The sequence below is a fragment of the Colossoma macropomum genome, unplaced genomic scaffold (assembly GCF_904425465.1).
Source record: "Colossoma macropomum unplaced genomic scaffold, Colossoma_macropomum, whole genome shotgun sequence".
Lineage (NCBI taxonomy): Eukaryota > Metazoa > Chordata > Actinopteri > Characiformes > Serrasalmidae > Colossoma > Colossoma macropomum.
The window spans coordinates 32,640,851-32,667,703 of NW_023494792.1; the positions used below are offsets into that span (position 1 = coordinate 32,640,851).

General features: G+C 41.2%; 1 protein-coding gene across 1 annotated transcript in view; it reads left to right on the forward strand.

Annotated features, from left to right (window-relative positions):
* ctnna1 (catenin (cadherin-associated protein), alpha 1) overlaps nucleotides 1-26,853 on the forward strand; it is a 147,063-nt gene that overhangs the window by 109,840 nt on the left and 10,370 nt on the right. The window contains exons 15-16 of the mRNA XM_036576923.1: nucleotides 271-452; nucleotides 9,766-9,871. Coding sequence (XP_036432816.1) covers nucleotides 271-452; nucleotides 9,766-9,871 — 288 coding nt within the window. The remainder of the gene's footprint in view (nucleotides 1-270; nucleotides 453-9,765; nucleotides 9,872-26,853) is intronic.

Genomic DNA, 26,853 nt, shown 5'->3' on the forward strand with positions numbered 1-26,853 from the left:
AGTCATTTGTCTTAAATTCTTGTAAAGGTCATCAAGTTATATGAAAAATTTAAAACAGCAAAAATGAAGGTTTTGTTCCAATTAAATAGTTCGTATTGGACGTTATATATGTGGGACATTATACTGACAGGTATGTTCTTCTGTGAAACGTGAAGCTTATCTCTTATAGGTAGGTGCATATAAAGTACATATGGGCAATATGTGTGCTCAGGTCCTCACCTTGTATAAAAATAATCACGTTTGTGTGTGTGTTTGTTTGTGTGACTGCAGGCCATCATGGCTCAGCTGCCCCAGGAGCAGAAGGCCAAGATTGCTGAGCAGGTGGCCAGCTTCCAGGAGGAGAAGAGCAAACTGGACGCTGAGGTGTCCAAGTGGGATGACAGTGGCAATGACATCATCGTGCTGGCCAAACAGATGTGCATGATCATGATGGAAATGACAGACTTCACCAGGTCAGAATGCCAACACGCGGATGCTCCACACACACACACACACACATTCACACAGAGGCATCCTTAATTCACCTTGCACTTTCTGAGTAGCTTTCTCACCTCTTTCTCACCGTCCACGCAGTCTCCTGTGTTTTTTTCCATGTGTTCTGGCTTGGCAGATCTGTATCAGCTTGTGTAGGAGTCAAACGTTCACAACCAAACCAGCTTGATCCTTTTTAAACCTGAGCTTTCCCCATAGCAGAAATCTGCCTAATGAGTGGTTTTTCCTCATATAACTCCTTAAACCCTAACTCTCATCTTACTTGCAGTTTTTAATTAATCCTTTTAAATTTCTATAACTTAAAGAGTAGTTATGAAGTACGTACTTAATAATTGTTACATTGTGAGATTTCTCACCAAATTCTTGGACTCTGCCAAGACTTTTTTTTTTGTAGGCTGTCTTTGGTCGCAAAGCACTTTATGATAAACCGTAACTCATGGTTAAATAATTCGTTCAGTGTACATTGTAAGCCTGTGTAAACCATATCCATTTAAATGCATGTGTGATTTTCATAGTCACATGTGACCAAAAGACAAAGTTTAATATGACACGCTAAGTGATAAACCTACACGTTTGCCATATGGTTTGATCAGTTTGTGTTCAAGCAAGCTCAGAGAACATATGAAGCCATGAAGATATCTCTAATGTGAATATTATAGAGTTAAGAGTAATAACTGATAACTGTAGTTGAAAGTTGAAACAGTCAGTTGCTGCAGTCTAATTTTAACAGTCTTACAGTTGATTGGTGCTTCATGGTATTTTGGCCACAGCGCACCTGCCATATACCTGCACTGTTGAGAGTTTTAACTGTGCATGTGATGACAGATCTTCATTTTCTGTGTGTATAGCTGAGACACCTTGGCAGGTGAAAACATCTTAAAAATAGGTGATGTATTTTAAGTTATTCAGCTCTTTTCTTGACATTTTTACTTTTAGAAATGTTTATCTCAAGAAAAAAATGTCTTACTGCACGAACGGATTTTACTTTCTAAATTATTTTCAACACAGTAAATAATATTTTTTTGACAAGATGATAATCTGCTGGTGCAATAAGATAATTACACTTAATGTTAAAATGTCACTCAGAAATAATCAAAAATAATCGGCCCATGCGGAACGATTATTTTTTTAAAAAATATTTCGTTTTTAAATGTATTTAAATATATTGAGTAGTTAATATTGCGCTTAAAAAGAAGCAAAAATGATCTATCAGTGCTGAAAGATAATCACCTAAAAGAAGTTTATGTGTCACTCAGAAATAAGCAAATATGATCTGCCGGTGCCCTTAAATAGTTATACTTAATTTTTATAAAAACTATTAAAATAACTGAAAAATATCTAGAAGTAGATTAAAGAATGTAAGTAATGTCTAATGTTTTAACATTATTTAACCCATTTATTGATGTTTTTACAATTACAAGTGATCTAATCTTGAAATTATATTACTGTATCGGCAGTCTGTCTTGAAATAGGTCATAATGGGAGATAATAGATACGTTGCCTGGATTTAAGATGCTTTCTTTGCCAGGATATTTTTTAACAGTGCAAGGAGAGAAAAGGAGAGAGAGTGCTTCATCTCCTCCTCCAGCTCTGTCTCAGGTGTCTCTCCTCTTCAGCATCTACTCCCTCTGCGCCACCAGCCGGCTCTGTGGGTTTTTAGTGGCATAGTTCCACGTACAGTGGAGAGACACGAGGTGAGAGTGGCAGGAATGTGCTATAAAGGCAGCAGGCAGTGATGATAGCAGCTAGCACATGTTAGCAGTTGAGTATGAAATGCTGGGGTTGATTATGAATGCAGTGATTAGTCTTAAATGTAGGAGTTTGGATTTGGGGTGGGCTGAAAGGTCACCCACATTTTCCTCTTTTACACACTGAATCAGAGATGGATTCTGTTTAGGTGTGACAGAGCAGCTCGTGGGCTTCACACCGGAGAGTCCCTGCCATCTGCTCTCCTAAAGGAGCCTCTCTCTTCCCCTCTCTCTCTCTCTACACACCTCTTTCTCTGTCTGTCTAGATCTCTCTTCTCTATCCTTCCCTCTCTCTACCTCTCTCTCGGACTCTCTACCTTTCTCTCTGCTTAGCTCTTTCTCTCTGTACCTCTCCCTTTGTTTTAGTCTCTCTCCTTCCCCCCATCTACCTCTTTTCCTTTCTGCCTCGCCTTCCCTACATTTCCCTCTGTCAGTGTGGCTCTTTCTGACTCTACCTCCCTCCTCGTGTCTTTCTAATTCTGTTTTCCTTCCCTCTACCTCTCTGTGCCTCTCTGCTTCTCTATTATCTCTCCCTATGTCTCTCTGCCTCTTTATTTCTGTTTCTCTTCCTCTCCTCCTCCCTTTCTCTCTCTACCTCTTCTTCTCTTCCTCTACGTCTATATCTCTCCTTTTCTGCGCCTTTACCCATTTCTTTACCTCTTCACTATTGCTCTCTCCGTCTCTCTCTCTCTCTCTTTCTCTCTCTCTCTCTCTACCTCTCTGTCTGTCTAGATCTCTCTTCTCCATCCTTCCCTCTCTCTACCTCTCTACCGCTCTCTCTGTCTAGCTCTTTCTCTCTACCTCTCCGTTTTAGTCTCTCTCCTTCCCTCCTTCTACCTCTCTCTTCCTTTCTGCCTCTCCTCCTCTCGCCCTGTGTCTCACTCTCTCCTTCCCTACCTTTCCCTCTGTCTGTATAGCTTTTTCTGATTCTACCTCCCTCCTCGTGTCTTTCTACCTCTCTTTTCTTTCCCTCCCTCTCTGCCTTTGTTTCTCTATGTCTTTCCCTTTGTCTCTTTACCTCTCTTTTTCCCTCCCTCTGTGTCTGCATCTCTCCTTTTCTACGTCTTTACCCATTTCTTTACCTTTCTCTTTGTTTCACTCATGCTCTCTCTACCCCCTTTTCTGTGTCTCTCTACCTCTCTCTCTGTCTGCCTCTTACTCTCATTTTCTGTATGACACAAGTTTAATGACTGTAGAATAGCAGTCACTCATGCTTATCTATCAGATTTTGTGTGTGTTGTGGGGTAGGAGGTGAGTAAGTGGGGTCTGCTTCACTCATTCATGATGAACTGACCCACCCCTCTTCCTATTCCAGCCAATCATATGCGTTCAGAATGCTGATGCAGCCAATGACCTGCAGATCCTCTGTTTGATTTGTGTTTTTCCCCGAAGGATGAGGCAGAAAAATAATTGCGAAGCGGCTTTTCCCAGCTCAGCCCGCCGCGCTGCATGGCAACGGCACAAGCAAATGCATGCAGACGAGACGCCACCCGATGGCAAACCTCTCCACTAAAGCAGCCGCGCGGGTGTGATGATTCAGATTCATATCACTCAGTCTCTCTGTGTTCGTGGAGCAGTAATGTGTGTTATTATTAAATGGATTGTGCCTCGGTTTGAGTGAGTGCAAAGAGGCACCGCAGACAGTGGGATTGTTTCCCTTCGAGGTTAAAAGGAGCCGTTAACACTTCCCCTATCAGGCTTCCCCAGAGAAATGAAAAACACGGATCATAACGCATGTGTTTGCACACAGGTGTTGGGCCATTGACATGTATAAAGGCGGTTTACAAGCACAAGAGACGTGAGAGAAAGAGAGAGAGACAGATACACAGACGGGCTGAAGGTTGCCACCTGCGCAAGTGTGCAAAGCAAGGTCATAGCCAGTTAATTCAGCCCACAGCCAAATTATTGCCCTTCCCTGACCTTGAGTGGGCAGACTATTGTGTGCAGGTTAATGCAGTGGAGGGAAATTGATTTCAGGCCCCTTTTTATCCGTCGTTAAATTACAGGGGAGGGAATGTTTACCACAAAATGAATATTTACAGGCAGATCACTCTAGAGGAGATGTTTGAGACCATGGTGTTGATACCTGTAAAGCAGGGGTGCTCAATCCCCGTCCTGGAGATCCACCACCCTGGAGAGTTCAGATCCAACACACCTGACTCTAATATTCAGATGCTCCTGAAAGCCTTCATTACCTGAATCAGGGGTGTTAGATTAGGGTTAGAGCTAAATTCTGCAGAGTGGTGGATCTCCAGGACCAGGATTGGACACCCCTGCTGTAAAGTATGAACGTATTGATAGAAAACTGTAGGTTAATTGTGCTCATTAGTATTTACATGAGTTTTCAAAGTTTAGACAATGAAATGTTAGGGATGAACATATCCCTATAGGAAGTCAGGGCCAAATGCAACAATTCTCATCAACTTCACAGAATAATGCAATCACTTATTTTAATTGTTTGATAGTTTGATGCATCATATTTACATGTTTATATTTGTGCTTTAAGAGGCTGACATGTTAGCGTCTCTTTTAACAGTGCAGTCGTTTCAAGATAAAATTAATTTGAAATGAACTAATTTGTCTAGAAAGTTTGTGCTATTTGCAACGGTGCTACTAGAGTTGTAACCATTGAGTCCTTTCAGGATTTGGTAATGATATAAATAATAATGAAATAAAATATTTAAAATATAAAATAACCTCCTTTTTTATTACAAAATCATCATATAAATGTAAACATGAATTAGAATAAAACCTCAACTGAAATAATAAATGTAAACATCACAACTTGGAGAAGTTGTACCAATCAGTGAGTATAAATGAAACTAAGTTAAATAAATCTAATCACTCATTTTTCACATTTTACTTTTATCAAAAATGTAGCTGGTGGAACAACTTGATCTCCAGCTGTCCGTCGTAATTAAATGAAGTGTGCCTTACGCAGCTCTTTCAGAGTTCTGCATTTGTGTCTTCGTACATCTTTGGCGCCACGATGTAACGATGCGGTGTGAATTTCATACTGGGACTCGAGCACAAGGCTGTGAAACTAAAACTGTGAGAGGCGCTATATAAATAAAACTTAATATTATCTAATGCAGTGAATCAACCTGTTGCCTTTGTTACAGAAGTAGAGAGTTTGGCACTGAATGTTGCTGGAAGCGTTGGCTGTGCCGTTGGTAGCCGGCACACGCTGTGACAAGCACGGAGCGGTTTGGTCTCAGCAAGACAAATAAAAAAAGTAGTTTGCATCGCAGACATTGTGAGCTGAACCGTAGGCCTGTTTCAGGTTTGGTTTCCAATAGTAGCTACGAAAGAACGCATTAAAGCTAAATTTAAAGATGGCACAGATTTGAGTTATCATTATCAGGCTGATAATGAAAATGTTGGACCACCCTGTGGGAGAACTTTTCATACCGGTGGCAGTTGGAAGTGCTTTACAGACAGATGATAATGTGTTACAGTAATAGAAAAAACAATGACCGATCAGTTGAGCTGGGAGATAAATAAACATAATAAATATAATATTGTGATACTTCAGGAAGTTTTTCATGATGCACAGTATGTCACAATATTTTGTTTTTCTAGCATCTGATAAGTTGGAACAGAAAGTAGTGACACAAAAAACTATTTGTATTTAACATTTCACATACTGTGCTGCACAAAATACAGTCAAACAGAAATAATTGCATGCAGTTGGTCGGTGCTCTTTGAGTATAGATGAAATCCTCAATATGCTCTGAGAGGCGTATTGTGACAAATTTGTTACGGCCATATTGAGCAGTGGGAAGTAGAGCGTGTGGGTAGCTTCATGACTTTAAGATGCTCTTTTTAAGTGCGGTGCTTCAATTAAAATTAGCTCATTTCAAAGCGTTGCATGTTTTAAATGAATAATACTGAATCGGTATGGATGTCGGCCGATACTCAAGCACTCAATATCGATATCAGTGTCAGTAAAGAGCAGTTAGTATAGAGCCATTTCTGGCTAAAATGAATGCTGAACGCTTTGCCCATCTGTACACTTGATCAGGCTCCCCTAGTGGCAACAGTGGCATTCTGTGCATAGTTATATTGTCAGTGAGTGAGGCAGATCCTAGCATTGATTTATGGTAATTAGACAGTGATGTGTCAATGCTGATGTAGTACTGACATTATCGCGCAGCTCGGCTACAGAGGCAGCCTTTACCACTGTCTCCCGCCCCCCCAACCCAACCCCACTCATGAATAAACAATGTGTCGCCTGAATATGTATTACACATTTTGGAGCCACCTGTCTGTGCCTGAGTGATCCAGTGCTTGAGTTACCACCCACACACACACACACACACACACACACACACACACACACACACACAAAACTTTCCCCCCTCTCTCTCACACACAAACACAATCCGCCCCCATCTGGAGCGGGCAGTGGCAGCTAATTCATGGGCGCAGTGACAGTGGCACACTCAGCTATGTAAATCTGATAAACGAGTTGGAACTGGAGTCGATGTTGCTCTGCAGTCACCTTGTAATGGCCATGCTACAGCCCTGACCCTGAGAGAGAGAGAGAGAGAGAGAGAGAGAGAGAGAGAGAGAGCCTGGCACATTGCTTCACCACTGTAACAGCACTTTGGTAATGCAGTCTCAGCCAGCACACATTGAGATTATTAGGGGCGCAACTGGGGCAAGACTGGGGTAGAGATGGGCGTGATTCTTTTAAATGGACAAATATCCGAACACACGGTTTGTGTTTAATAAGATGTGTAGTTCTCTATAGTACTTCACTCAGTCAAAAACACATTTAAAAATGACATTTTTGTTCTCAGAAATATGAAATGAAAACATCAGACTAATCCTGTATCATTTTGTGATGAGCTGGATTATTCTCAAAGATAAATATTGGGACCCAGATTGAAAAATTAAATTAAAATGTTCAAACAGTGGTGCCTGATTTATTAAAAATAAACTTGAATTTATTAAAAATAAACTTGAATGGTTTTTAAATTGATCTTTAATAACGTTTCCCGGTGTAAGTGACCAAAAGATTTGAAGATATATAAGGTGTAAATAATGCCCCCCCCTCTGTTTTTCCTTTTCATAATCTTTATATGTTTTCAGGCGAAGTATTACAAAGTTTATTATTTTATTATTAGTATGTATTTTATGAAATATTCTATTTTGAAACCTTATCACAACACTTTGACAGCCTTTGGATTCTCTTTTCTCGTTTCTCATTACTTTTTGCTTACTGAATTAGAACAAAGTAAACATTAAAGAGATCCAACAGTTAAAAATAATGCAAGCTCTTTTTTTCTAATTCAAAAAAATAATGACATTGGTAATGGAGAAACAGGAATGTTGACACATTGTAGTAATGAGATTTAGTGTAAAAATGAATGATTTCACCTTTTGCTGTACCCTGTAGAGATCTACTTGATCTACTAAATTATATAAATATTGTATGATATAAATATCTGCACGATGAATCTCACACTCATATTTATGGACATAGTTTCAGACGGTTATTACTCACTTACTTTAACCGAATGGTCAGGCATGAGGAACGTTTTATATGCGCAGTAAATGAATGTTAAACTTTGTGTTTTTGTTTTTTTGTTTTTTTTTCGAAGCATTAAATATGAATATTTCTTTTGAATGTTTGAATGATGTTAATTTAAAAATACAGGTATTCAAATACACGATGACCTGCCTATTTTATTGAAGAAACGTCGAAGGTCCCATCAGACTGAATGCATGAGAGCCCAAAACTGCATTACTAGCTAGTCCAGTCAAATGACAGAAGAGCAGCAGGTGTAAAAGGCCTGTATTCTTTCTTTTCCTTCCTTCTCTGAGGTCCATTTTATTACATTTTTTATGATCTTGCGCACTAAAAACAAACGTAACGGCTGTTTGTGTCTCCTGTGCCTTAGAGAGTGGTATATATGTAAACAGTCTGTTCTGATTGGTCTGGCTGTATTGTGCCTGATTAGAAAAGCAGTCAGAGGGCTAAATAGGCATATGTAAACGCTCTTGTTTTTGTGACATCACAAACGCAGTCAATTCAAAATGAGCTGTAGCTTAATTTCTATGTATGGATGAAGGGATGAAAGTTCCTTTTTGAGACTTAAACAGTTTTCACACTAAAAACTCTTGTTTAAAAAAAAAAAAAGTGTGAAATTTGAATTTTCAGGATTTGGGCTGTTTAACAACTGAATATGCACTTTAATTGGTACGGCACCAACAGAGTAAAAATGTAGTGCTTTGGAGGATGTGATAACCAGCGGTTTGAGACTTGACTATCTGATCTGTGGACTTAATGAGGGCAATTTGTCCGTGTCTTTTTTTTAAAATACGTTGGGGAGCATCAGATCAGATGGCATAGTCAGCCATGGGGCTGCTGCTTGATTCATTATGCTCTCAGGGATTTTTGTATGGCCAGTGCGTTTTTTCTTTTTTCTCTGTCGGTGTCCCTGCAAGGCTACATGACACTCTCCCATGTGTATTCTCACTGTGAGCGAGCGAGAGTGGGGCAGAGAGGAGAAGCAGCCCAGTGCTGAGTTTTTAGAGGAACAGAGAGGGAGAGAACTCAAAATTCCATCTGTTGTGGGTTGGGTTTTTTGAGCTTAGCCTGAAGAGAGCAGCTTTGAATCCAGGTTGCGCCACTTGCCAACTGTGCCCCGTGTTCCCTTGTGGGGGGGGACGCAGAACTAGCAAATGGTTGGGCGGCCCGTTGCCGTGGCGCTGGGCTGGGAGGGGCGGGACTAAGGCTGTCCGGCTGGCTGAACTAGGCAAGACCAGAGCATTCGGATGGGCGGGCGGGGCAGCGACCTCAGGAACTGGACCAGACTGACCGGGAGTGGGTGGGAGCGCATGCCATCTGGTTCTGTCAATTCGGGGAGAGAGAGAAATTCTCATTCTCAAAATATCTGCCTCTGTCTCCTTCTCTCCTCCCCTCTCTCTCTCTTGCTCTCTCTCGCTCTCTTGCTCGCTCTCTCGCTCGCTCTCTACCCTTCTGTCTTCTGTCTTCTTCCTCTCCCCTCTCTACCTCTCTCACTCTCTCCACAACCCCCCCACCCCCCCGCCTCCATGTCCGTCCCCCTCTTTTTGTCTCTGGCCAGGTCTGTAGCTAGTAGTGTAAAGGTGGCTGATAGAGGTGGTGGTCATTTAATGAGAAGAACCAATTGGATGGAATTGGATGTTGTTTTGGCCAAATTGCCACATGCTACAATGTGCCCTGTGTTGGACTGAGATGCGCTCTCAGCTGTGCACTGGGGAAAAAAAAAAAAAAGTTTATCTAGAGAGATTCTCTTCCATTGGGTATATTAATTCCATGGGGTATCATTTTGCTTGTTTACAGTATTTCTTAATGAAGATAATTTTGCTTGCCAGGATCAGTTTTCAAAGTGTGTGACATTCTCCCACTGACCACTCACAGTGTCTCAACACTTTCACTCCACACAGCTGAACACATGCTGCCTATCTAGGTTGGGCTAGGCATCCATTTGCCAAGTTCTGAGTACTGAGTGGCTGTATGTGTTTTTCTCAGGGGGAAGGGTCCATTGAAGAACACATCTGACGTGATCAGCGCCGCTAAGAAGATTGCCGAGGCAGGCTCAAGGATGGACAAACTGGGCCGCGCCATCGCCGATCAAGTGAGTCCAAAGCCCTTTGAGTCTAACACATGGGGACTAACTCTTGCGTCTTGTGTCTTACTTAAAGATTTTAATGCCTGTAAAGCACTCCGGGGAACTGCTGTGCATAATTTATCTTCCAGTTTATTCATGTGGCCTGCTTTTATTCACTGCCTTTTCCTGTGGATAGAAGAGGCTTTTGAAATCATGATGGAGTTTTTCAGATGGAGTCTGTGGCACCAGGGGACCATTGTGAGTTTTATGGCTGCGGCCCGGCTCCTCCGTGTTTTATTTCCCAGGAAAAGCCGAAGCGAGTCGTGGTTTTGCGGTTAAGTTGGTATGACACTTTGTACAGACTGGTTTCTGCTGAGCCAGCAGTGTTGGCTACGTCGGCTATGAGCAGGTCGCTCAAGCATATGCTGGAGAATGACTTTACCATCTCGCTCACTGACTGACTGCATTTGCTTTAGTTGAGAGAAGCTGAAAAAGTATATTTGAGGGCAAACTGTTTGTAGTGTATGTTGCCCATCAGCCACCTCTCCATGTTGGCCATGTCCCTCAGTTTGCCCTTTAATTAAAGCCTCAGCATTCACTGCACCCACAGCATGGTACAGCTTATAGGCCTGTCGAGCGCACTAACCAGGGCACGTGCCAAACCAGACTTATTTTATCACTGACCTAATCTGTTCATGTACCAAACCACATGGATCCACAGTGACTCATACTACAATACAAATATGATATTGCAGTTCTTATGGTAAAGTTCAGGGTTTGGTATTAAAATGCAGTGCTTTTTATGGTACCGGCCAAATTACTTCAGTTGCACAGAGTATTCAAAAACTCATACCCAGTTTCAATACACGAGCAATCAGACTTAGCATACATGAGCCAGTGTGCATGCTTTTTTACAAGTCCAGACTGCTGGCTGGCTATTTAAGTTACATTCTCTGTGCATGTTTTTGACATCAGTGGTTCTTGATTAGTCTGCACTCCATTACACACAAATGACACACAAAACATCTTTTTTCTCTCTCTTTGATGTATGTTGGGAGGGAGCTTCACACATCCAAAGAACATCAAGGCTATGTGATAATGAATAACTGCAATTAGGCCTGTTTCAGAGAAATTAAATATTTAGTAATGTAAGTTATACGTCAGTTGTTGATCTTTTCAAACGTCTTTATATCCCAAGTTGTTTCAATTGGAAATGGAATTACCAATGGAAACTGTGTATCCACTTTCAGCACGATACATAGAATAAAATTTAATTGAAATGTTTGATAATTTATCTCTTGATTCTGCAGAACTCTCAGTAGACTCGTCATCTAGAACCTCCTCATTCCCTGCTATGTCAGCCATCTAACAAAATAAGTCCAAAAATCATGTGGGTGTGTTTTTATAGCAGCAGCCCTGCCCCGTCTCCACCCACTTTACTCTGACAGGATGCACCCAGATGCCCAGTTTTGATCATTGACGGTGGTTTCTGTGAAATACAGCAAATGAAAGATGCTTGGAATAGTGTGACGGGCAGTACAGTTAAAAATGTTCATGCACTGTTTCAAACTTTTTGTTCCTCAATACTGTATTGAAATCACTGCACCTCACTATGTGTGTGTGTGCACATTACCACTGAAAAGTTGGAATCGCTTGTCATAGTAATATTTACTGTAGATTAAAATACTATAAGGTAGACACCATAAGGTATTTTAACCTTTTTTAGGAGCATTGAGAAGTTAAATGCTAAATAATTTCATAATCAACTTGCGCTGGGCGTATCCGGTCATATCCACATATGGCTGTTGTGGCAGGTTTTTATTCCAATGAAAAAATTCTGATTTTATTCCAGGTGTGCTTCAGCTTGTTTGTAATGAAAACCTGCGGCCACACTGGCCCTTGGCAGATAAGATTGGAAAACCTTGGTTTACAGTAGTTCCTTCATGAGTTACCAGCTTTGAGGTTATTCTGGATGTTTATTTTATTGTAACTTTATATTCAGTATTATACAGATGTTCTCAGTTACTTTTCAAATGATCATAGTAGAAACATATGAAGAGTAGTAGTAGCGTCATATTGCCATTTTTTGTACATGTACCGCAAACACAATTGGTTTTGAATTATTGAAAGCAGTGATTCCAAACTTTAACGGTGGTTCACTTTCCAAGCAGTTCGTACACAACAGCAAACGCATGCACCAGTGTGCTATACACAAGTACATACATGCCTGCATGGATACATACATACATACATAGCAGCTCACATAACAACTCATTTCCATACTTATCAAATTGCACATGTACCAAACCATTCGCTTGCATATACATGCAGAAATTGCCTATAAACACACATGAGGCACATATATAGACTGTCAGACCAAACATATGGTCCCACTGACCATACATACCCTTGTGGATGCATATGCTGTGTGCTGACACAAGCACGCAGTTTTATTTCCAATCTGCTTGCACATGTATGTGTACCTGCCCATAAACTCCAGTCCATGCGTATACATACAGGCCCATGCATTCAAATACTGGTTCACATAAGGTGCGTTCTTAAACAATGTCACCTTGATACGGATCCTTTCAGGATTTTCACAAGCATCATTTCATCACCATAACAATACGAAATCCCTGCTTTGTGGCCTAGTTGAATGTGCAGTTCTTGAATGAGGGTTCACCCAGTTTCCGTCTGTGCCTTGTGCTTCAGAGAGGCGGCAAGAGAACGCAAAGCTGCGTAGCGTTATCCTATTTGCCGCGTGGCTATATCTGCTAATTAGCCATGCCTCGGAACATCTGCAGCGCGCTTTCAGAAAGACTCCTTCGACATAATCTTGCATAATGAGCAGCCCTTATGCAAATGGTCCTCCACTTTTGATATTTTATTTAGCTTGCACTTTGATCCTGCAGTAGCATGGCCTGTACTGGCTCGTTTTGAAGGGAATGCTAACGCGCTGCTGGGAACAGAGATAACTGCCCCACCGAAGCTCCAGAAGCGCCTGCTTATTTGCTGCAATGAGTACAATGATATGCCCTGATCGAAACAGATGGGGACTGCACCCGTACACGGAGGGAGAGAGTGCAGGTGTGAGTTTGAGTGAAATTGCGTGGGCCATTTTACATTGTTTTAGATGATACTGTGCGGCGAGTGTCGCAAGCGAGCCAGGTGCTGTCTTTCGCATGACAGGACAGGTGTGCAGGCTTAAATGAAACTGCATAGGCAGTCTTACATTGTCTAAAGCGTGTTCCTGGGTTGTGTCCAATTAGTTACGCTTGCGGCTGTCTGTGCCTTTGTGCGTGATTGTGTGGGACTTTCTACGATTTTTCAGTGAAGTATGTTGGTTTATAATGAGGGTGCTGACGAGATCTAACATAGCAAATAATGTAAATTTAAAAAAAAGCAGTTAATGCATTTAGTGAGACATAATGTGGCTCATGAAAACAAAAGTTCTAACTTGTAATTTGGTGCTCTAACTTTAGTTTAACTGTAGATGTTTGTGTGAGTGTGCAGTACTGATTCGACAGTACAGCCAGTGTTAGCTACTAAGTCAGGGGTCGACAACACACGGCTCCGGAGCTCTGCTGATCGTTCAACACAGTTTTAACAGTAAATGGTCTGAAACGCTGGAGTTAATGTAAAACTGCTATTTTACCCTTTAACCCTAAAGGTTGGGTGCCGACTGCTGGTCACCATAGCAACAGACAACATTCTTGCCTAGCTAGTAGCTAACGAAAAGGCGAAGAGAAAGATTAGACAGACATCGATAACTCTGAGAAGAATGGACTTATTTTGCATTTATAATCACTCCAACTGGTTTCCTGATAAGTTTAATTTGCAACGAGAAACTGTCAAACACTGAAAAGTAGCGAGGCTGAAGTTCAGCTTCTTGTTCGAATTTTCTCGTTCCACCTTAAATGGTACAATAGTTGGCTACATAGTTAGCTGTATTATGGCACCTCAGGCACCATTTAAGGTGGAACGGGAAAATTCGACCAAGAAGCTGGCGGATTAGAAGCGACTTCAACCTCGTAAAAAGTCTAATGTTAAGAGACATTTTACAAGAAAACTATTCTACTTTTGTGGAAAAGTTTCCTGCCGGAGATGCAAGAAAAGCAGCTATAGCTGAGCTAAAGCTTAAAGCAGAGCAAAGTGAGTCTGTGTTTTTGTTAATATTATATTTTTAGCCTATACTAGTACATTACCACATACTGAGACACATTTACAGCCAAGATGGTGAAATGTTACCTTAATCAAATGGACATGAAATGTCATGGCTCCCAAGATGGTTTGATTTTTGTTGAAAATTGACATAATGGCTCTTCTTAATATTTGGGTTGCTGACCCCTGTACTAGGTTAATATAGCTAGCAAGTAAGGTTATGGTAGCAAGTTGGCCACATTAGGCTTGTATTTTAATAGATTCAAACAATGAATAAGAAAAGGCAATTAAATCATTAAAAAAAATACCAACTGCTTTTCACCAAACCTGTCTGGAAAATTTAGTTTTAGAAGTTACTCAGAACTTAGAAAGCTTTTTGGCTCAATATTTTTGTATTTCTACTGAAGACATTTTTTGAATTGAGAAGAATTGAGAAATGGATTTAGGCTGCCCAACCCCACACTGATAATTTGTGATGCTGATAATTTTTTAAGCAATTATCTGCCAATGCTGAAACAATTTAGTGTCATTGTACATCCCTAAAATGTCACTACATTAACTCGTATTGAGATCAGGAAAAGTTCTTATTTAGCTCTTGTTCTGATATGCAAAGCATTTCACAGCAGCACATCCATCCAAAATTCAGGATTTTACCATTATTTTAATGTATTTTTCAGTGGAACAGGAACATAGTTAGATTTGTTAATGGAGAAAATTGTTTTTAGGTTAACCGAAATAATACCGAAATCGTCATTAGTTTCAGCTGGAGCGCGGAGCGACTTGAGTACGAGCAAGTGAAGAGCTTTAGCAGTGGTGAAAGAGGGGCAGTGCTCAGCTGGTCCTTCTGATCTCATCCAGCCTCAGATGGGACAGGAGCCAAGAGTCCAGCCCAGCATGACCTGGTGCTCTCCATACGGAGAAATTGAGGGCACTAGGTAGATGAAAAGAGGGAAAAACGGGGAGAGGGAGAGGAACAGGGAGCTCCTCGCGAGGCCTGAATCCATTAAGAATGATTGGCCTTTAATTAGCAGCTTAATTACCAGGTGGCAGCTTGCTTTCTCTCTCTGTTTATTATATATTTGGAGCGCTCCTCATACCTGCCTGTGCGAGCGGAGCTGCTAGGAGCCGAATCCTGGACACGGAGGAAGAGAATCCGGCTCTCAGTGATGGAGTGAACAGAGGAACGGACAAACAGTCATCTCTCTCTATACACACCTCACTCTCTGTCATATCAGAGCTCTACTCTCTGAATACACAATGGAGGGCTATTGCATTACCCAGCTGTGCTTATCAGCTCTGCCTGCAGTCTGCTCCCTCTCTATCATACATCCATCTCTCCATCTCTCTCTCCTTTATTCTGACTCTTCCTCTTGCTCCATTTTTCTCTTCTGTTGTCTCTCCATAATGAAAATGGAGTGTTGTCTTGTGTGTGTTCTCTCTGTCTCTCTCCCTCTCCGCTCTCTCTCTCTCCCCCTCTCCCCCTCTGTCTCCTATTTCTCTCTCTCTTTTCTTTTATACTGTTTTTTTTTTGTCTTTCTCACACTTATGTTCTTTCTTTCATCCTTTCTCTTGTTCTTATTGTATTTTTTCTTTCTCTCTTGTCTCTTCCTCCCTTTCTCTCTTCTTTTCATTTTCTGTTTTTCTTTGTTCTTTCCCTTTTTCTCTTCCCCTTTTTTCTATTTCTTTATCTTACTTCTTTTTCTTTCCCTTTCTTTCTTGTTCTTTTTCTCACTTTCTTTTTGTTTCTTGCATTTTCTCTGCCTTTTTTCTTTTTCTAATTTGCCTCATTTGCTTTCTTCTTTTTTCTCTCTTTTCCTTGTCTTTCATTTTGTTTCTCACTTTCTTTTTCTCATACTTTTTTTTCTTTCCTCTTCTCTCTCTCCCTTTTTCTTTTTTCCTCTTTCTTTCTTGCTTTCTCTGTCTTTCTTTTGCTTTCTGTCTCTATCCCTCCCTTTTTTGTCTCTCACCCTTTTTCAGTTTCTCTCTTCCTTTTTTCTCTCTTTCTGTCTCCGGTCCTGTCTTTCTTTTCTCTCCCCATCTTTTGTTTTCCCTTTCTTCCTTTTTTGTTATTTTTCTCACACTCTTTCTCTCTCTCTCCATTTCTTTTCTATTTAGCTTTCTTGCCTCTCACTCCTTCTGCCTCTTTCTCTCTACCTCCCTTTTTCTTTCTCGTCTGCTGTTTTGTTCTGCCTCTTCTTCTTGCTTCATTTCTTTCTGATGCTCTCTCTCTGTAATGGAGTGGTTTTTGTGTTTTTTCTCTCTCTCACTCTCTCTGTATCTCTTTCTTTCTTTTACTAGAACAGAACATGCTGGGGCTGTTACTTTGTGCAGAGGAGTGCAGGCGCGAGGCTTCAGATGAGTTTTTAAAAATCAGTTAAATGAGTGTAACAGAGCCGTATGAAAGTTTAAAGGGACGTGTTGCAGAGAGGTAGAGAGGGAGAGAGATAGAGAGAGAGGTGGGGGAGAGAGAAGGCGAGTGTGCAGGATTTAGGTCAGTGACATGTGAAAGGTCTGCACTGCAGTTTATTAACAATTTAGGAGCGCGTTCCACAGGGCACCTCAGGAGAATTCAATCTGTACGAGGTGCCAAACAAATAATGCTGTGTAATTGAGATTTACAATGTAAATGTGGGGGCCACCACGCGCTCCATAAATATCCCCCTCCGCACAAACACGCATGCACTAACAGCGCTAGCACACATCCAGGCGTGCTGCGTGTTTGAGCAGGTGGCTCTGTGTGTTCCTCACACATGCGCTATCCTCGTGATGTACGCCGCCGTGCTCAGTGTACTTTTCCCCATTTGCATTCAATCAGTGTAGATTTATGGAGATCCGCGCCCGCTGGCACCGCTCGGACGCTATTTTCACTCCTGGCCTTGTCTGCTTAAAGAAGACGGGACCATAAATTCCCAGCTTTACTGAAGGAACGCGGCGCAGAATGCCACTTTTAAGGGTTACCCCCCTTTACTGGCCGCCCACTGTTTTTATTTCTGTTTGTCCTTGTTTGTTGTTGTTTGTTGGTTGGTGTGTTTACTGTGCAGCTCTCTCCTCCTCTGTCACTCTCTGGGGTGTAAATGTGTGGTTATGTTGATGGTGGACTGGAGAGTTTCTCATTAAAATCTGGGTGCCAGGAGAGTTCTGTGGAGACACTAAACACACAGCGGCTCTCTTTCAGACTTACACCCAGCATGCACTGGAAAGACTGCCCACCTAACAACCACTATGTCTAACCCCTGGAATACAGCTGTGGCACCCAGTACTCTACATGTATTCTCACTTGAAGCTCTTTCAAACAATTTCTGTCAAACCAGTACAGATACTAAACTTGGCATTCATACCACACTTGTGTTCGTAATTAGAAGAGATGTTTTTTATGAGTAGAATTTCTTGAAAAGTTACTATTCTGCAGGCTTGTGAGGCAAGTAAGTTACCCTTTATTAGTCCCACAACGGGGAAAATGACCTCTACATTTAACCCATCTGTGCAGTGAAACACTCATATACACACTAGTGAATTCACACACACTTGGGGACAGTGAGCACACTTGCCCAGAGCTCTGGGCAGCCCTATCCATAGGGAGCAGTTGGGGGTTAGGTGTCTTGCTCAAGGGCGCTTCAGTCATGTCAGCTTCTGTCAGCTTCTGTCAGCTATGGGGATGTTGCTAGGGATGTTCCAGTTCATGCATGTTTTAATGAACTGCTGAACGAAGCCTGATCAGATTCGGATCATTTGTTACATGTTTTGCTTTCTTAATTAACACCAGTGTCATAGAGGCACCATTAACAGATGTTATACACACCCTGTGGCAGTTGCATTGCTTTCAGAAGTTTACAAAACGCTCCAAACGTCTACAATGTGAAATTGTTTCAACATGAGAGAAATTACAACTTGCAGTACCTGCAGTGCCAGTGTCTGGACTTGCTTAAGCCAACCACCTTCTGTTAAATCTAGGGATGTTCTCGTCCAGTTTTTTTTTTTGTCCCCCAAGCCAATCCAAGTACCTTAATTTTGCGCCTCAGCCGATAGCAATCTAGTCTTTGTGTTTTTGTAGGTAATCCGGCCAAGAAGTGTAAGAAAACTTTCTAAATTCGTTCACAAGCTAATAAGTACTTTCTGCGACTGTTCTGTTGTGGGTTGGGCAACAAAGGTCCTCGACCAGGGTGCAGATAGTTCTGGGTTTGGTGAAAAAACAGCATTAGACTGCTTTATTAGCGTCTGGCAGTTTACTTCAGTGTTGTGCATTCTGTTTACGGCATCTCGGTGACATAGAGTGCAAAAAGAAAAGAAGAATTAGAACTAAATCAGCCTTATTATAGCTGATACACGATCCGTTAAACATGCCTGAATTTCTTTTTTTTAATCATTATTTGACGTCGGAACAGTGCGGATACGAATCTAAATCTAGTGTGAATGTAATGTGTAGTTTGTGTGGTGCAGTTTGTAAATGATAGTAATACTTCTTGACTTCTAATGGCCCTTCTCCACTATCTGTAGAGCTGCTGAGGCTGCTGTCTGAGTCTGTGCTCTTTGTGTCTCTCGAGCGTCTGATAGGACGTTGTGGTCACAGCGTGTAAGTAAGTTTGAGTGTGTTGTTGCGTGAGAGCCGCGTGTTGCGCTGCAGAAGTGGGCCATGTTGTTAGTTGTTAGTGGCTGTTGATGATGATGGTGATGATTATGTTCTGGCTTGGTTGGCAGGCGTGCCGCGGCGCTGTACTTCAGAAGCACTGATGCGCACTCTGCCTCCACGAGAGCTGCCTGTGACACAGCTCTGATGTATATTTCACACACTTTCAGAACGCCTTAATTAAAAAACTGCACGGGAGGCAGTAAGTGCACTTTCCTCCTCAAGCTTCAGAGCAGCCAGGACTCTGTGGCATTTTCTCCCTTAACGAGGAACGGTTCACATCCACGGTCAGAGTTAGGATGCATCAGTGGGGCGGTCACTCAATTAGATTAGTGATCAGGTAATCTGCTGAGTATTTTTGGTGATTAGGTGTCTTTTTTTTATTATTTAAATGCCGAACAATAAAAATTGACTTAATTGAACAATAACAAAGTGTTCAGAGCCTTTTAAAGATTTAAAAATAGGCTATTGGAAAAAGGCGCATCAAAAAGCTTTGGGGAAAAAAGGAAAAAAGTCTAAACTAATAAAAGATTATTAGTCACGTGATTTTTCTGTTGTGGCCGCCATATTTGGGACAGAATTTCTGACTTTGCTGCTCCACATGAACATAACTAGAGGTGAAAGACGGCTAAAATTACTCATCTTACATTGGAAGAGAAAAATGTTACCTTGACAAAGTCGATAAAATAGACTGTGATCGTTATACAGTTTCCCCCCTGAACTCCTGGTTCCACTTAAACTGGCGGAAATCTACCAAATCTGTGTTTTCCTGACATTTATATTTATCTCATACTCAGCCCCTCCCCCTATTCTGGAGAGTCTCTCAAAGCTTTTAAAAGCACAGAAGCCCACCAGCTCTTCACGTCAGGGTGGGTAATGGATCCCATGGTGTTGCATAAACTCTGTTATCATAGGAGGAACGACATCAGCTAATTAACACAGATGAGATCAATGCTAGCCTTTAGATAACTTTAGCTGATGTTAACAGCCGAGAGATGAACAGTCGTACCCCTAACGGAGCTGCAGACAGCCGGTATAACTTTACTTTTACTTAAATGTCTGTGTGTCTCTCGTCGTTCTTGGCTTCTGTCGCGTCTTGCAGGTGAGTCATTCACAAAGCACAGGACATTGAAGGCATCGCTCAGTGCAGTCACTTCCTGATTCGGTCCTCAAAATGGTGGCAACTACACAGTGTATTTATCATTTTTTTTGTGATGTCACAAAAACCAACACATGTACGTATCTACCTGTTTACCCTGCAGCAGTTTAGCTCTGCCCGTTTGTGCTGACTGAAGCTATAAGGAGCGTTTCAGCCTCGACTGCTTTCTGAATGAGTTGTGATACAGGGCAGCCAATCAGAACAGAGCTCCAGTCTTAATGGCACAGTAACAAAAACAGCCTGTTTGGTTCTAAGCAGTAAAGAGAGATTGGAAAATGAAAATATCCATAAATGGGGGTGCCTTTTGAGTAGTGATCATTAAACAGCAGTGTCATTGTTCCAGGGCTTGTGTTTGATAGTCTGATACAGGTGTGTCTTTTGGGCCAATATCAGCAGAAATTGCTGAATCAGATTTTGGAGAGGGATAAAAGAATGTTTGAGTAGTTTATAGTATGATCTCCCTTTAGATGATCACCTTAAGTGAAGCGCTTCAGAAAAAAGTAGCTCATTTTAAAACTTAGTTTTTTTTTTTAAAGATCAGTATCAGGTTTCAGTATCAAGAACATTTTAGTAGTATTAGAAAGTAGAAGTGATGTTATCTCTAAATAACCTGTAAAGTTCAGTGTAGTAATATTAATCATAGCTGAAGTGCGCTGTACATTGTAGTGTGTATCTCTGCCCAAACACACCTGAATCAACTCATCAGCTAGTTAACAGCCTCTTCGTCAGCTGAATCAGGTGTCCATGGGAGAGACGGTAAATTGTGCAGTGCAGGGGCACTTCAGGACTGGGAAGGCTTTTCTTTTTAGTTGGTCTAGTAATTTGAAATCCTTTGCTGTTCTGTTCAAAACTGACCTTGGGGCTACAGGAGTTCCTGGCTGAGGTTTTAAAGTAACAGATTGAATTCTGTGCCCTCAGACTTAAAAGCAAAGATCATAAAATCTGATCTGGGTATGTGAGGATGGGGATTCATATTAGGCTGCTTGTTTAAGTGTAGCTGTGGTGTATAAGGTGTTTTTATCTTAAATTTTCCAATTTTGCTTGCAGCCTGGCATCTTACCAGAGAAAAGCTGCAAATTCTTCATCCGCTTAAAGCTTTAAAGCCGAAATGGCTAAAACAGGGCCTTGCCCTCGCCCGTATTAGGTCTGGCTTTACTAAGAGAGTGCTCTCTAAATGTGCCTGTTGTACAGTTCAGCACCTTTTGTTGTTTTCAGAGAGCTTTTCAATGTTGCATTATCCAAAGCCAGCCTCAAAGTTGCAGCGATTTGTGGTGATCTCAATGTTCCGCTTGGCCTGATCGGTCCGTTTAGGAGAGAAACGCGGAGGCCACCGTTTTCCCCCTCTGTTCGCTCTGAGGGGCAGGGGTAATTGGCCGGGTTAAATGCTGTGGGGGGGGATTATTGCTCGGTTTCAGACGTCCCCTGATTGATTACCATGGTCCATGATGGCTTTATATTTGGCCCACTCCAAATCGGAGAGCACTGCCTGACCATTTAAATGCAATATAAAACGCATTAGCTACATAAAGAGATGCTCCCTTTGCTCTTCGTACATTAGGAGCCTGTCTATTAAAGCAACTACAGATGAATCTTTTATCTCTCTCCTAAAAAAATTGCTTTGATATTAACAGGTGCTTTTTAAAATGAACCTTCGATTGCCTCAGGTACTTTGCTGTTCACAGCATGTACTTTGAATACAGATCACCCAAGTGAGTTAAATGTTCTGGCTTTATACTTGTGCAGGACTGTGTGCGTGTGTGTGTGTGTGTGTGTGTGTGTGTGTGTGTGTGTGTGTGTGTTCATGGACATGTATTACATGGATGCACTGTGGACCATATTATAACTTCCTACAGTTGCATATCGCTGCTGTCGGAAGAAAACCTTGCATCTCTATTTTTGCGTTTTTCAGTTTTTCACATAATTTGAAAATACCTGTTGCCCTTTACATTGTGTGTAAGTTACATGATGAATGGACTAAAAGAAACAGCCCTTACTTAATAACTTAATGCCTGGTTCCATTGACTTACGTTAAAAGTAAAGTATGTTTTTTCCTTCTCCTGTAAAGTTACCGTTTTGGAGATATGAGGTTTTGTTCTGACAGCAGCAAAATATATGTGATACATAGATACATATATGTAAAACATTTGATGCACACATGTATAAATCTGTAATCCATATGGGACATATTGCATGTAGGTACTAGTATATCGTCACTTTCGGAGCAAAACCTCATCACCAAAAATTTACAGAAGGAAAAAACATTAAGTTCAGTGTAAGTTAATTGAAAGAGATGTTCAATCTTTAATTTGATTCCAAGCAGTTTTGGACCATTGCTGTTGGTCCATTCATCATAAAATTTTCACATGGCCAGCTTTTCACATAATTTCACAGTGTCAAAGCGAAAAATATATGAAAAGCATGTGAGACATTATATATAACTTTTTTTGCATATATGTGCGTTACCGGTGGAGCGTCCACTGATGTCCAGTGGCTGCTGTTTTTGAGTTGTGTTTGCTGTGTCTGTAAATACAGCCCTGACCTCGGCCAGCCTGTCAGCAGACAGCAATCCAGCAGGTGTGATGAAAGATGGAGTGTCCAAACCTCTTGCTGTCTCCTGCTCTCGTTCTTTCACTCTATTACATGCACAGGTTCACTCGCTCTCTGTCTCTCTGTCTCTCGCTCTCTGGTGCACTACCTCTCTCTCTTTCTCACTTTTTGTCTGTCCCTTTTGTGTCTCTTCTTTGCCTTTCTTTTTCTTTCTTCTTTTCCTTTTCTCCTTACTTTCTCGTTCTTTTCCTGTCTCTTTCTCTCTCTCTCTCTGTGCTGGCACTCTGCTTTCAGCAGATGCACCTTATGTCAGAGACACTGCAAAGTCATGAGGGGAGATTTTGCTGACTGCGTGACTTTTCCTTTTCTTTTCTTTATGATAATCGTAGGCTGCGTCTGGCTCGTCTCCAGTCGGCTCTTCAGTCCTGCAAGTGTTCCTCCCGCACCTCCTTAAGATGAGAGAAACTAAATTGTTTAAGTGTATCTGGTGTTCAGCATAATTAGCATTTCTTTCGTGCCTAGCAGTAAATAAGACCAGGCTCTTTTGACATTTGACTTGTTAAATATCAGCTGATAAAGTATTTATTAGTTGATATTTGGCTTGGCTTAGTTGCTGGTAATGTAGGCTGTTTGGTGTGCTCAGTTAGCTTTTTCTGTGTAATCCTGTGGATGGAAATACTATGCATGGAAAAGTCTTAGCTTGGAGGAATTTCTTTTATTAACTGTCGTAATCTGACCTTTATGCCTTTTTTATGTAGCGTAGTTTCAGTCGGAAAATCTTTTTTGGACCCTGTTTTGTATTCATGGATGTATTTTTACACCCTCTAGTAACTCCAGCTGCCATGTGCATTGTGAACATTTCACAAAAAATCCAGAATGCTTTTCATTTGCAATCATTTTGGATATCGCTGCTGTTGGAAGAAAACCGTATCTCCATTTTTGTCATTTTTCAGTTTTTGACATAATTAGAAAATGTCTGTTGCTCTTAACATCGTGTGTAAGTTTCATGATGAATGGAGCAAAAGAAAAGGCCCAAAATGACTTGGAAATAAGTCTGGTTCTGTTGACTTACATTAAAAGTAAAATATGTGTTTTTCCTTCTCCTGTAAAGTTACCATTTTGGAGATACAAGGTTTTGTTCCAACAACAACGATATAATGAGTTTTTGAAAAGTTTGAACGGTTGACGTATTGACGGGTAATGAAAACTGAAAAATCTGAAATTTTATTACAGTGTAGTGTATCTTAAGCGAACATCATGAACAGTTCAAAATACGTACAAATTAAATAATCAGCAAGTTTCGTTCCTTTCTGTTGCTTCCCAGTTTTGTCAGTATAGCCCAGCAAGAGTTACGCGAAGCCTCTTTGATCATCCTCGTTCTGGACTGCATTAAAATGCTGTGTGGTCAGTGAAGGTTTTTGGAGGGGGTGGCATTTCCTCCCAGTGACATGTGGGGAAAGGTCAGAACACCGTAGACCCTGTCGTCCACCCCCCGCCCGTTAGTGCTGCTGTTCGGCAGGCCACATGGCATTTCCAGTGATGCGCTGTGACCTTCCGAATTACTTTATGGCAGGATCTCCTTAACACCAAGATGCGGATTGTTTTTCTTTTAGTCTGACGCCTAATGTGCCTTCCTCATCAGGAGCGTTTCCGGCTGGTGGTGGTTTCCACCTTCAAAAGTCATTTTTATGCAGTTGGTGTTTTCTTGAGAGAGAATTAGTTGAAGCCTTGCACAGAGACCCCCTGTATACAGAGGGCCAGGGAATGCAAAAAGATGAAGCTTTCCTTTCTGCAGACCACATTTACGTCCGTCTGACTGTGCTTATGAGTTATTCATGCAATGGTGGCAAAACAAAATTTCCAGGACCAAAGTAAACGAAGTGAGAACAATTCTCAGATGCAATCAGACATCCACACTTGGGGGAAATAGCTTGTAGGTACGGGGCAATAGGAAACCACATCGTTTTTTTGGGAAGAAGAGGAAAAACTTGGATACTAACAACCTGCTGTTTGTTTATTTATTTATTTTATTTATTTACTTGTTTAACCATTTCTTAAACCATCCACTAAAACATTAGACGAGTTAATGAAACAGCAGAAACTGACGCCGCGATCGATACGTGGGGTTTGTGTGTTGATTACATTTGCTTCACTGTGTGTTGAAAATGGGAGTTGACATTCACTTTTTCACCCAACTGCTCGGCGCCACAGTTCCCTTTCTCAGCGACAGGATCACTTAAACAAGCTCTCAGACAGTTAATGAGCACAGATTTTGTTTTACATCTCATTCTCATGTAAATCTACAGTAATAAGGAGTTGTCTGAACACAGATTGAGCACAGTCTTGGTCTAAATTACTGTCATTAGGGGATTCTTCTTAGAAAAGCCATTTTTTAAGCTTTTGCTAATCTGTCTCGGAGAAACCCTGATGTGTTGAGTTAAATTATGTATAAATTGCCCACTGCAAAGAACAAAAACATCATTTTCCAATGCTAAAAACATTTTCTACAGATTCTGTACTGATTTAAACTTCCGCAGCTGCTGGCTCTGTGCAGCTTCGCTTAACGCTATCGCAGGTGATGCTGAAGATTGGCTGTAAGGTCACTGTAAGTAATCATGTTCTAGTGGCGTATCTGTGTGAACTTTTCCACAAGCAGCACTTTCCCTTCATCTCTCCAAACTACAGCTGCCCACTTTTTCAAAACGAGAGAGAGAGGATGACGGGTGAATGCAGAATTAGCCTTGAGGATCGCCTGGACATAAATTAACTGGACACTGCTGCAGCCTGGAAGAGCACCTCTATAGGAAAAAAAAAATCCCCACAGCCATGTTCAGACGAGGTTCTGTTTTGTTTTACCAGCTCAGTCTGGAACAGCACTACAGGCAGCGCTGTCTGCTGTGTGTAAGTAGTTTTGGGCGTGACGTGGTACGAAGTAGCACATTACAGTAACACATTCCTCTTTTCCAAAGAAGTATAATGTGGTACAGTTTACAGTCTTGTAATCACATCACAGATACTCGAAGGCCTCATGGAAAAATGGATTTTCATCGCTTTTTTTGGAGTCTGATGTAGTATGTACACTGTTAAAGTTTGAAAATATACCGTTCACTCCTTAGTCCATATATGGAAAGTAAGTCAAAAAAAATGTGTGTGTGTGTGTGTGTGTGTGTGCATATATATATATATATATATATATATATATATATATATATATATATAAAATGTATGTATGTATGTGTAAAGTAAAAGTTAATTACATATTAAAAATTCATAATTTATGTTCTAAGAAGAAAATTTGCTTGGACAAATCATTACTGTATATTGGATATATATATACGTATACAATGTGTATGTACACCACCTGTTCATTATTTTGAACCAGCTTATCTGGCTCTGTCTTGTTCAAAGCAAAGGTAGTGCTGGTAACATGCCTTTTAGATTATATTTACTTTGGGTATTGGGTTCCTCTTCATCTTTCCAGTTGATAGAGATTTATTTGTATTTTAGAGAGTAGCTTAGAAATGGAGTATTGAGTGGTGAATCTTTTCCAGGATGGAATAAGCAAAGTAATCCCATTAAGTAATCAACTACAGTTTTTTTAAGTATCTACTCCAGCATTGTCTGTAAACTAGGCTGCAGTGATTGGTTGGCAACACCAGTTTAGTTGTTAACAGCGTTGAGTATGGACAGTGATGCACCAGTTAGTTAAAGGCATTCTATAATGCTCCGCAGTGTTTATATGACAGTGTTACTCTGACAGATTGCAGTACCTGAACAGGAAGGGTAGGGGGCGATATGGCTTCTGTTTCCCTGCAACAGAAATTGTCACACAGATGAAATGGAGGAATTGCTGTGATAAGGCAAAGTGAGATGAAGTGTCAGAAGGCTTAGTAGATTAGTAGATACTCATGTCCTTTATTTTACTTGTATTTTATGTTTTTCCTTTAAGGTCCACCTATAAGGTTTGTATGGTTTTAGGTACAAGTCATTTTTGCATGATCATTTTCCAGCCTTTCTTTATCTCTTAGAATTAAACAGAGTGTTTGTTACTGTCCCTCTAGGACTGATACATGTACATAAGCTCTGTTCTGATTGTACTGTATTGTGACAAGGGAGCAAGAGAGATTCAGTTTTCTGCGATATGGGCCCTTATATCGATTTTTATAGAAGCAACTGTGAGTCGCAGCCATAGCGCATGGCATCCTGGCCATTGCAGAAGGACTGTGTTGAGTAAGGAAGAATGGCTGGTCCTTTGTTTTGCTCTGTGAGTGCATCATGTACTGGCTTGTAGTACGTTTCCTGTCCAGCATGGCTGAATTCAGCAGCTGAACGTGTGCACAAGCGGAGCTTTCACTGGCCCGAGCGCCGCTGCCCCACATTAGTATGCTTAGGAGGTTTCATTTTAACAGGGTGCTGTTCCTCAGCACTCTTATCCTCCGCTCACCCTCCTTCACTGCCCTATCTCCTCTCTTCACTCTCTCTCGCTCTTGCTCTATTCCTCTACTCCCTTCCTTCCCC